Consider the following 12103-nt stretch of genomic DNA (forward strand, 5'->3'; position numbering starts at 1 on the left):
TGATGGCATATTACTATGCCCAAGTAGTCTCATCTATTTGATTTAGATTCAAGGGACTGTAATTGGGGGTACCAAAATCTTACACTGTATGAATATGTGGATGCAAAGAAGTGTTGTCTTTTCCAGTGATAAAGCTGTCAGAACAAATTCGTCTGTGCAAATCTGAAAGACTGAACTTAATGTGGCTGCTGTCAATTTGTCAATTCAGCACTGAGTAAGGTAATAAACCACAAAATCTGGTGGTTTTACAGAAGTTATTTATTAACTGAAAACATTTTTCCATCACAGTTTTAATACCCAGAAATTGCTAAACTATCACAAGTGCAAGCAACACAACTGAGGTGTGAGAATTCAAGTACATCTTTTGTTGAAGAATCACAGCTTTTGCTATGAAGACAACTTTGATTATTCTGTGCTTAACTGATGTAGACTTTAATGACATGAAGATATTATGCTGGAATCCAACCACAGTCCAATCTAGACAAAGGTATTTCTAAAATTTCTTGCAAACATTATCTTTAATTATTGTTTGTGCTTGTTATCAGACATAGTAAAATGTATTACTTGCTAAAAAAAAAGTAAACACTCATTAAAAGTGCTGAAAAAAGAGTAAACACTCAAGTAAGTGCTATTCTCAGAAATGACATTAAGATTTTAAATGTACCAATGCATCAGATCAGTAACTTTGCAGTGAAGAGAGTAAGGGTTAAAGAATTTATCCTCCAAAGGCACTGTCCCAAGAAGCACACTCACATTAAATACTGCACTGTCATATAGCTGTAAATAAGATTTTAATTTTGACCTTATACTGCAGTTCACAGGCAGACATAATTGAAGTCTGCAGTTTCAAGGGCAGATATTCTACCTGTGTGGAATACCTGTAACTATGCCTGCATCACTGTGTTGTGGGACCCAGGAACCAAGGCATGACCTTCTTTTACCAAATTATTTTTTTGAATTAATACTAAACACATTGGTAGCCAAGGCTGGCAAACAGCTTCCTCCCACAACACTGTATTCCCCAAATTCAGGCAGCCTGTGGACTCAGTAGTGTAATTTTAGAAGTTGGCTATAGGACAGTTTCTTGTAACTAGTGTACAAATAGGCCATCCTTTTTGTATTCTTGACAACAAGCATAGATAACAGTACAAAGTCCTCACCCTCACAACTGTGGGTTTGGTGCATTAGGAATTACTGAAAGGGCAGTAAATGCCCTTTGGTTGGCGTGATGCACACAGTACTGACAGATAATGTGCTCCAGAACCACCTGGTCTCAACATAAATACCATAAAAAAATATTTAAAAATAAGAAGTAGCAATCAATGCTACTTGATGTGCGCTTTAAAAAAATCCCTGTGAAACTCAGTTCCAGCTTGCTTTCCCTCCTTCCCCAAGTCTTGTGTTATCTGGTACCTCTTTGCCTGATGGTATAAAATATTTTAAAATATTTCATTTCATAGGGTACATTCATTACTTTAACGTAAGAAGGGCTCCATTGCCGCCTTCTACTTATTTTTGTAATAAATACAAGAAACAAAATTTATTCCACTTGACCTCTGCAGCACTGATTTATTTGCCAAATTAACATTGCACATTTTTTAAAGTGTTTTGTTTGACTGCCATTAAAATAATGTTTAAACAACATTGCTTATTTCATAATAAGGAAGCCTTACATCATCTTTTGAAGATGACAGAATAGTGAGGTGATGTGTCAAAGTCTCACCTCTATAACCACCACTACTTAAATCTTTATTAGGTCACAAATTAGCCATGTTCAAAGGTTTTTAAACCTTCCTCCCTAATGGACATTCAAGTGCATAACCACAAATCCAATTCAAGACACAAAGCCCACGGGGATGGGTATCTGCTCATATTCTTTGAAGGGGATGAGAATGTTCCTTTAGACACTGAGCAATATTTACATCAGGGACTGGCCTTCTACCCAAGGAGAGTCAGGGTCTTTTCATGAAAGGGAGGGCATTTATCTGTATCATCATGTCACCACTTGTGGTTTCTTCACATAGCCCTTCTAGTCTCATTCTGCAAGTTATTCCTGTAAGTATCCCATCTTCCTCCTGCTTCTCAATAAACCAGCAATTCTCAGTCCTGGACTGTCCTGTTCCCAGGACTGCTGGGGCTAACAAGCATCAAACAAGGGCCGTATTTCATCCTAGGCATGCAAGCTGTTAGGCACAAATTACACCTCTTTGCTCAAAAACCTAAAGCTGAAAAGGCAGCAGCCCTGCAGTCAGCATCAGCAGTGCTTAAAAAGCTGTTTGCCTATGTGGATGCCTAGACAGAGCTCAAAACAATTCCTCACCTTTTGTAAGCAGCAGATTCACTCACAATTCAAACAAACAAACAAACATGCTTGCTTCTAAAGAAGGTCATGTAACCACTTGATAAAGTGTGAGTATTTACACAAAATTCTGCAGGGACACTGCCATCCCAAAGCCTCCCATATCCACACTGAAAACACTAAAGATAGTAAAAAGTGGTGGTCTAGTTTCCCCTTGCTACTGGTTATAATCTGTTTTCATTAGGCACAAGTCTCCAAGTTCTCCCAGTTACACAGGGATAATTCAAGAATAATAAATGTACATCTCTACTTATTACTAAAAATAATGGGCATTGTGATCACATTCCTGAAAAATTGGATGTATACACAAAGACCATGTAGAAACATTTGGCAGCACAGAACACTGTAGGTATCTCTATACGCACACAGGACAGGGCTGATTAGTTCTAAAGAAGGTAGAAGTTGCATTCATATGTATTTCTGGCTCAAGAAGCTTATTAAAACTACAGCACTCTTCCCCAAATTGTTGGGATTGTGCCGTCTGAAGGCTTTTATAATCCTCCAAAGCAGACATATTTTATTTCTAAGTATTCATCGATGCCGTATTTTGAACCTTCTCGCCCTAAGCCAGACTCCTTCACCCCACCAAAAGGACACTCCGCAGAAGAGATTATGCCTTCATTAACACCAACCATTCCAACTTCCAGCTGTTCTGCAACTCTCCAGATCTGAGCTGGATCTTGGGAGTAGAAATATCCTGTTGTGCAGACACAGAGATACAGGAATGAAAATCAGTAAGAACAACTGCAGACGACTGTGAAAAAGAGACGTACTGACATTCAAAATCATCATCCCATGACACTAAAGCTCACAAAACCACAGAAATACACTTATCTGACAGAGAGGCATACCTGCTAAACCCACATTAGCTGCATTTGCTATAGCAACAGCTTCTGCTTCAGTCTCAAATCTGCAATAGAAAGAGCAAAATTAAAAATGAGGTCTGCAGTTCACCTACTGTCTTGCTGATTTACTGACAAGAAGCAGTCTTATCAGGAATTAAAATGTCAATTTATTTTTCCCAAAAGTGTACATTAAAAACCTAATTTAACTTGCATTTTGAAATGCTGAAGTGTCTACCTCTTCTCATAATTGAAACTGCAGTTAAGTAGTTGAGATTGCCTTTATCTTCCCTAGGCAGCTGGATGGTAACCAAACCATTTACTTCACATGGGTTAGCCTACCTATTTCCCCAACTACACAGCACTCTTGAGTGCTGAGAGGTAACTGTATGTTCTTCCATCACATCCAATTGCTCTGCACAAAGGCAGGAAAGGCTTTAAAGAGAACAGACAGCTCCAAGTCATCCTCTGTCAGAAAAGCTTAGGACTAGCAAATCACATGACAAAAGTCCTGTCTCCTATTTCATACCACAGATCATGCAGCCAATGAAGGTTTTGCTGCTATCTAGCCTTGCTTAACTATTGAGACACTTTAATTTTCTAAAAGTTGCAGAGATGCTAAGATCAGGTCAAGAGAAAGAAATGGATGAACCACATACCCAGAGGATGTTTTCACATGTGTATCCATTTTTTTAGAAGATTTGTGTGATCATACAAAAACAACTTTTGCAAACTCTTTCAAATCTTGATTATTCAAAATAATCTTTCATTGGTTTTTTGTTAATTTTAATCTGTAAAATTAATAATCTTACTTGATAACTGGTGCTAAAGGGCCAAATGTCTCTTCTTGGGTGCAAAGCATTTTTGTTGTAACATTACTGAGTAATGTTGGCTCAAAGAAATTCTTCCCCAAGCTGTGTCGTTTCCCTCCAGTCACAACAGATGCTCCTTGAGAAACTGCATCCTTAATGTGTTTCTCTACCTGATATATGCATAACAAAAATGTTAAAGTCAGTATTTAAGAATGAGCAATAATACATTTCCTACTGAAGAAACAACACTCTTTAATATTAAAATTTTGAAGAGAGGTTTACACTTTGCAGAGGATCATTTGCAATATTATCTAACTTCTCTTTAATTCTTTTTTTCTCTCAGTCTGACATAATTTCAGAGGAATAAATTGTGAGTGTTGCCCCCAGCCTACTTTTCTGTAGAAATTAAAAGCCTACACTTAATGTGAGAAAAAGTCTTTGCAGGACTAAAAACTGAATCTTGTATCAGTGATTAAACACTACAAAAACAGAAGTACATGACTGCCATGGAAAGAGAAACAACTCTCAACATGGAACTGGCAAGAACATTTCCCTACATCTACAATTCTACCTACCCCCTACATTTACAATTCATCTAAACACAACAAAGTAATAAGAAAACTAAAGTAGCAATCTCCACCTAGAATACTGTCCTTTGAAATTACAGGAATTACAGAAAGTGACTATATACAGTGCTTATTTATATATATAGTTGTATGTGATACACACACTACACTTTTGTGATACAAGGCATGAAGGAAAGAAATTCAAGGACTGTATCCTATGCCTCCCAAATAACTGAATATTTTCCCATTCTTTTATAAAGAGAGAGAAGGTGGCAGCATTCATGTATAATGGCTTCAAACCAAGCAAGCATACAACTGAGCTGTAATATCTTAGAGAGTATGAGACACCTGACTTAATATTTAACCTTAGGAATGGTGAAGTATTATAGAAGATGTGATGTACTAGGATTTAAACAAAAAAAATCCTGGAGTTGCAGGTCATCCGAAACAGAAGACTCACACCATGTATGTAAAGTTTCAAGTGATTACAACATCCAGAGTTCTGGTGTTTTAACCCTGATTAATTATTCTCCCTAGCTTTTGCCAAGAACACTGTTCTTCAAAAGAAATTGTTACACACAGTGCTTCAGAACTGCAGGATCACCACACAGATCTCACAGTGTATCCAATTTCAGTGAATGGACTTGAGAACAGCTAGGGAGTAATCAGGAGGAATCAGCTTCTCCTAAAGGAAGCCTCTCTTTCCCTTAATGGAAACAGGGTGATGATGCACGAACTGTCCACATCTGTTTGTCTATATGTACACGTGGATTTGGTGGACAGAACACACTTCCAGCCACACTGCAAATATGTTCTAATAAAACAAGTGAAAAAAACTGAAACATAAATGTAAAGTTATTTTATGGATCATAGAAAGAAAATTAGGATGTCAAAAATGAAAAATTTATTTATACCTTCTCCACGGCTTTTTCATTTATTAGTGGTCCTTGGGTAGTTTCTGCATCAAATCCATTTCCAACATGCAGTTCTTTCTCTATAGCTTTAGCAAACTTTTCCACAAATTCATCATGAATTCCCTTTTGCACCAGGAAACGGTTTGTGCAAACACAGGTCTGACAACAAACAAGATAAGACAAAACCCCAGTGGTTTATATTGTATTTAATCCATCCATGAATTCATTCTGGCCTTCATGCACAGAATTAGGTTACTGCACTGATGTCCCTTGCCTCTCCTCCCTCATCCTAAGCTGTTACCAACCTATGCCATATCTTTCAGCACCCCTTCCACTTTAGAAATACAACTTCCAACAAGCTGTCGGTGCATGAAATACGTCACACTGCAAAGTTGCTTATGCTGGGGAAATGTTTTGTGAGTTTTGTGGACTCAGATACATGGATCAACCAAGCTTCTGGAAGCTGCACGAAATACCTTCTAGACTGCAGAATGCTGGACTGAGCAGCAGAAACTCAGACCACACTTAGTGGTCTGGGGTCTTTTTTCTAACTCCTTTATTATTTGAGTTTGCTTTCTTCCTAGAAATTGTTTCTAAGTGCTTTCAATGGCCTATTTATTTGTGCTACCCCTTGCTCTTAACTGCATCCTATTTTGACTGCTACAGTATGTGAAAAGTAACAGCTACTTATCCTTCTCTACAGCAGCAGAGGTGCCTTTAATGCTAGATCTTGTCCAGTCTGGGTCTGATCCCTTAGTGGTCCTTGTCCACTTTTGTCTCCTTTCTTTCTTCCCAATATTAGTCATGTCGTCTTCTCATGTTATTCAAGCAAAGTTTCCCCCATTGAATGACCGCCCAAACCCACTGAAAATTTGGTGCTTCTCAAAAGCTGGAGTTCATCAACTTCATGTTCACATGTACCTGTAAGGCTGGAACAGTCTCCACACAGCCCATCTCAGCTGACTGTTCTTCTGGAAAGTGATGCTCTTAAAATATTTTGACTCTAAATAAAATACACTTGAAGCAATGCACACTTGAATCTTGTCCATCAGTTTTTTAAAACTATTCATTGTGGAAAAAGCTATCTGTGAGTGTCTTAACAGACTGAAGCAAGATGGTGTCTTTCACAGCTCTAGTTCTCCAATTTAATGTTAACAAAACGTATGACAAAATGCCTTATCACTTCTCAAGCTCCTGCAAGGAGTCCTAGAGAACATCATCTTCTCTAACAGTGATGCTACTGACTGCCATGTATGTTGTGAAAATACATGGGATTTTAGTGTTGCTATTTAGACTTGCTGGTAACTGCCTTTAGTGCCCAGAGCCATGTGTGAGTGCAGCACTTTTCACAGTGAAGTGTTCTATGCTTTCCTTTTACATAAAATAGCTTATTTACAGCCTGAACTTTATGTACAGCTCTTCATTGTCTAGAAACATGGACAAGAAGATTATTCTCACCTGTCCTGAGTTTCTATACTTAGAAGCAAGGGCTCCTGCGACAGCCCCATCCACATTGGCACTGTCAAACACAATAAAAGGAGCATGTCCTCCAAGCTCCATGGAAACTCTCTTCACAGTGCCAGCTGCATGTTTCAGCAAGATCTGTAGGCAACAGAGGAGACAAAGACATCTGTACCTCTAACAGATGTGAATAGTGGAATCACAGATGCAAGGCAGTGAAAAATTACTCTGGCAAGGAAATAATCTGCAGCTTCCCTACAATGCTAGACCATCTCCTATGACAAAAACAAATTTCCTCTGTTAAAATCTTTAAAGATGAGATTCTGGCCAATGACTAATGCAGAGAAAGATTTTGGTCAACTTCAGGTCAGGTCAAGCTTTTATACACTAATATTGCTACTTTTTTTTGTTTCCTTGTTCTATTCTTTTTGATAAAATCTTGGCTAACCTTACAAAAGTTTTCAAGATCTGACAGAATTTGGTATTATGATTTGCCTTGATACCAGTCTTTTTCTTCATTCTGCATACAGCCATCCCAGAGAATTCTGTCATTTTGTAGCCACATTCTGCAGCTTTAGTGATTCAATTATAGATGGCGACAAGGTTGCTTATTGACTAAGGTTGATAGCAGAGATTCCAGGAACTTGTTTTTCTAATCCTTTCTCTGAACTGCTGAAGCCATTTTTGAATGGTACCTTTGAAACTCAGTTTCAGTGTTCTTATTAGCATGTTGTCACTTTACGATATAAACCAAGAACACCTTGTACAGAACTGTTCACATCATAGTTTAATAAAGGGAGTTATCAAGAAGTTGCAGACAGGCATCCTTCTGTGAGTACTGATGCTAAAATTTACCAGCAGTATCTCAAGAGGTACACAATTATTTGGACAATCTGTGTACAGTAGCCAGAAAAGAAGGCACTGTATAAAGGCACACACTTTCTCCCTACTTTTCTAGTATAACCACAGTAATAATCTGTGGATGGTATCTTTTCAGCTTTATACCGGCTAGCGCTTGTATTTCAATGCCTTAGAAAGCCTCGAGCAACCCAGAGAGGCAGCACAGGCGATCTAGCACTTTAATAGCTCTGAATCAGTACCTGTATCAGCTGCAGAGCAAATACCATCAGCAGAAGCAAAGAGGGAGAAATATATAGCTCCCTGCCCACTCAATTCCCTGCAGTTAGAAGCCTTAAAAAAGGAGAGAGACAACTACAGATATTCACAGGAAAAGCTGAGCCGAGAGAGAGCGGAGCCTCCCCTCGACTATCCTTTATTCGGAGAAGGGGGAAGGGGAGGACTGGGGGCGGACCCGGGGTGAGCGGCCAATCAGACACTGCTGAAGAGTCTGAGTTACATTTGGTTTTGCCCGCGCTTCGAACAAAGGAGCTCGGAGCATGTGGCAGGAGCATGTGTCTTTGGGAGGGGGAGGGGAAGGGGAAGCTCAGAACAGGCAGCAACAATAATCTTCAAGGATATTCTGTCCCCATATGTACCTTTCCTGTTGCTGTAGAGCCAGTAAAAGATATTTTGGATACCAATGGATCAGTGCATAGAACTTCCCCTACAGCTGCTGTCTGTTGTCTGGAACAGGGAACAACATTATACACTCCTGCTGGGATTCCAGCCTGGTTTGCAAGCTGCAACAAAAGAAAAACAGAATTTGCATTATTAGTGCATTTTGTAAGAGGAACAGTCACTTAATGATTGTTCACTGTTTTGAAGAAAACCATCTGTAAGTCAACAGAAGCCAAAAGCGCTCAGCACAACTAGGAACAGGTGCCACAGGTGCGTCAGAGAGCAGCTTTGCTCCAGTTTAAGCTGTCTGTTCAAAAGAACCAAATTACAGATATAAGGATATTTTGTGTATCAAAATGGTCCAATCCATTTTGAAGCTCTAGACCATATTAGAGGCAATTTACAAAGATTCTCACTGAACTAAAACACCTGCATGTAGTCAGACAGTTTGTCCTTTCTTCACATATGAAGCTGGCCAGAGCTACCTTCCAAGCCCATCTGACTCCCTGTTTACAGTGTCAGTCCATTGCTGAGGTAAAGCTTAGCACTGAAAGCTCACCTCCCCAAGAGCTAATGCTGATAAAGGTGTGTCCTCTGCAGGTTTCACTACCACTGTACAGCCAGCTGCCAGAGCTGCACCAACCTTCCGGGTAATCATAGCGCTGGGAAAATTCCACTAGGAAGAGAGAAAATAGTACAATCAAAGTTGAGAAAATTTTGCCTCCTGTTTTTGCAAAAATAAATGACATTTTGAGCTGTGGGCTGAGCTGAAAACCTTCACGTGGCTCAGAAGAGTTCAGCTATGCTTACTGGGGTTATAATGGCTGCCACTCCTACTGGCTGCTTCAGCACCAGGACTCTTCTGTCTTTTGCAGATGCTGGAATAACATCACCATAAATCCGTCGAGCCTCCTCCGCAAACCACTCCAGAAATGAGGCTGAATACACGATTTCACCCTGTGCTTCTTTCAGAGGCTTCCCCTTTGATTAAATCAGATTGAAGATACATTGTAAGCAGCAAACAGAAGCAATATAAACAAATTCAAGTAATTTTGGAGTTTCTCTTCTTTTCAGAGTACTTTATGATCCCCTCCCTCTGACATACACTGCAATCTCCAAAAAGGATTCTATGATTGCAGCAGCAATAGTTGTGTGGATTCAATATACCATCATTGTATAGCCAATATTTTGTATGTTGTGCCTCAATTCATACCTGCCCAGGACAAGCAAATGTAGTATGAATTTATTTACAAACTCTGAATTAGCTGCTATTACCACTCTGAAGAAAAACACAAATCATGGCAAAACAGTTACAAGTTTATGCCAGGGTAATTTGCTTTTTTTGGGGGAGTATTGCTTTTGTGATAGATAAACGTTATAATATTGGCTTTCTGCAAATGTTAAAATGAATGATGTTGAAGTAGCTTTGTTGTAAGTAGATGCTATATGTATAATGTTAAAGTAGCTTTGTTATAAAGAGGTAGTTTTGTAACAATAACTAATGCCTTTATTTCTGTAATTAACTAAACTGAGACATAATAGTGAAATAGCTGATATAGTTATGCTTGTGGTAGTTGAACTGTCTGCTTGGTTGGATAGCATCCAACCAACATGTGTTGAAGACCCCTGCTACTGACATACCAACAATCAGCAACTACCGTCTGCAGAAACCATGGACCAAAGCCCACTCTGAGGGTGATGATAAAAACTGACTAAAACCACAGCCAAGAAATGTGCCTGCTCTAAAAAGGCAGATTCAAGGAGGAGCCATGCTGAACAGTTCCTGGAACATGTAAACTAGTTTAAGGAAAAGTTTGAATATGCATAATTGATTATGAATACACACTAGGCTGATGCAATAGGACAGGTATGTAAAGGGTGTCTCCAAAATAACGGGTGTGCTCTTAGCTGAGTGCCAAAGCACCCGGCACAGTGAATTTTGCTTTATTATCTTTGTCTTATTGTCCTTCGTTAAACTTTTAAATCCTAACAGGAGAGTGAACCTCATTTTTCACACTTTGGACTATCCCCAGGTCTGATCCCGTGGACTGAATGACCATTAGCAGCTGTGACACCACAGAGGAGCTGATGAAGCATCTTCCAGCAAGGTTTTATCCCAAAGGACACCAGTTTGTGAGCTCCCAGACTATGCAATGATACAGACCAAAGCAGACTATGTGAATCCAACTTGGAGACTTACATGAATTTTCCCAGTCACAAATATTTCTGCCATGAGGACCACGGTTTAGGTGGATGTATGCTTTTGCATGCCATGAAGCACAACATGAGTCTGGTTTCCCCTGGTTAGGTACTACCGTCATCAAACCAAAGCACTTTATGTATATCCGGTAGAACAATGTTTGAAACGTCATCCACTGACCTAGCAGAGCAATGTGAGTGCACAATATGCCCGAAGTTATTTAAAAGGACACGGTTACTAACTGGTGAAGTGCGCAGAGAGTGTTGACGAGTGTCAGTTTTATTTGTTTGTCACTGTTCGCCTGCGTGTGTTGGGCTTCCCAGCGCGAGTGCCAGCACAGGGCAGTGCCCGTGCCCACCCCGCCGCCCTACTCACGTTCTCGGCCGTGATGATCCGCGCCAGCTCCTCCTTGTTCTCCATCATCAGCTCGTACCATCGGCGGAGGCGCGCGCTCCTCTCCTGGGAAGAGGGAGAGACAAGGCTGCCGTGGCCGCCGCCCGCAGGGACGGGGAAGCGAGGCCCCGGGAGACCCGACCGGACCGGACCGGAGCGCCCCGGGGCCCCCTCGCCGCCACCTCCCGCGGCCGCTTACCTTGGCGGGGAGGCGGCTCCAGGCGGCGCCGGCTTCGTGCGCGGCCCGCACGGCCGCCCGCGCCTCGGCCGCCCCGCAGTCGGACACCCGGCCCAGCTCCTCGCCGCTGGCCGGGTCCTGCACGGGGAACGCGGCGGCCGTCTCCACCCATCGGCCGCCCACCAGGCCGCCCCGGCGCACCAGGGCGGCGGACAGGGCCCGGCTGGCGGCCCGCAATGGCCCCGGGGCGAGCGGCGCGGGGCGCAGCAGGAGGCGGCGGCGGGCGGCGGCGGCGCCCCGCGGCAGGAGGGTGGCCATGGCCGCGCTCTGGCGACAGGCGGCGGGCCCGGCACAGCCCCGGCAGGGCCCGCCCGCGCCGACCCGGAGGAGGAGCTGCCGAGGGGCCGTGCTGGAAGCGGCGTCTCGGCGGGGCACGGCGGCGGGTGGCACCCGGCCAGGGGTGGGAGCGTAGCGGGGGGAGTGGGGGCGGGAGAGGCCTTCTGCTTCCCGGAGCATCGTTTCCCACGCCCCATAGAGGCCCCCGCTTCTTAGGGAGAGAGGAGGCTTAGAGTCATAGAATATCCTGTATTTGAAGGAACTCACAGGGATCATTGAAGTCCAACTCCTGGCCCTGCAAAGGACACCCCAAGAGTCACACCATGTCCCTGAGAGCGTAGTCCAAATGCTTTCTGGAACTCTGTCAGGCTTGGTGGTCTCACCACTTCCTTGGGGAACCTGTTCCAGTGCGCAACCACCCTCCAGGTGAAGAACCTTTCCCTAACACCCAACCCAAACCTCTGCTGACACAGCTTCACTGGTCACCACAGAGATCAGTCCCTGCCCCTCCTTTTCCCTTCGTG

The 12103-nt window shown here is 42.3% G+C and overlaps 1 protein-coding gene across 1 annotated transcript; it reads right to left on the reverse strand.

Annotated features, from left to right (window-relative positions):
• Positions 1–240: 240 nt before the first annotated feature.
• ALDH5A1 (aldehyde dehydrogenase 5 family member A1) lies at positions 241–11587 on the reverse strand. Its single transcript, XM_069007974.1, has 10 exons — positions 11265–11587; positions 11048–11131; positions 9283–9453; positions 9032–9148; positions 8451–8594; positions 6952–7095; positions 5494–5652; positions 4014–4183; positions 3211–3269; positions 241–3056 (listed from the first exon to the last, which is right to left on the reverse strand). Exons 1-10 carry the CDS (start codon positions 11559–11561, stop codon positions 2851–2853), a joined length of 1551 nt encoding a protein of 516 aa, XP_068864075.1. The 5' UTR covers positions 11562–11587; the 3' UTR covers positions 241–2850.
• Positions 11588–12103: the final 516 nt, after the last annotated feature.

The sequence above is a fragment of the Aphelocoma coerulescens genome, chromosome 2 (genome assembly GCF_041296385.1).
Source record: "Aphelocoma coerulescens isolate FSJ_1873_10779 chromosome 2, UR_Acoe_1.0, whole genome shotgun sequence".
Classification (NCBI taxonomy): Eukaryota; Metazoa; Chordata; class Aves; order Passeriformes; family Corvidae; genus Aphelocoma; species Aphelocoma coerulescens.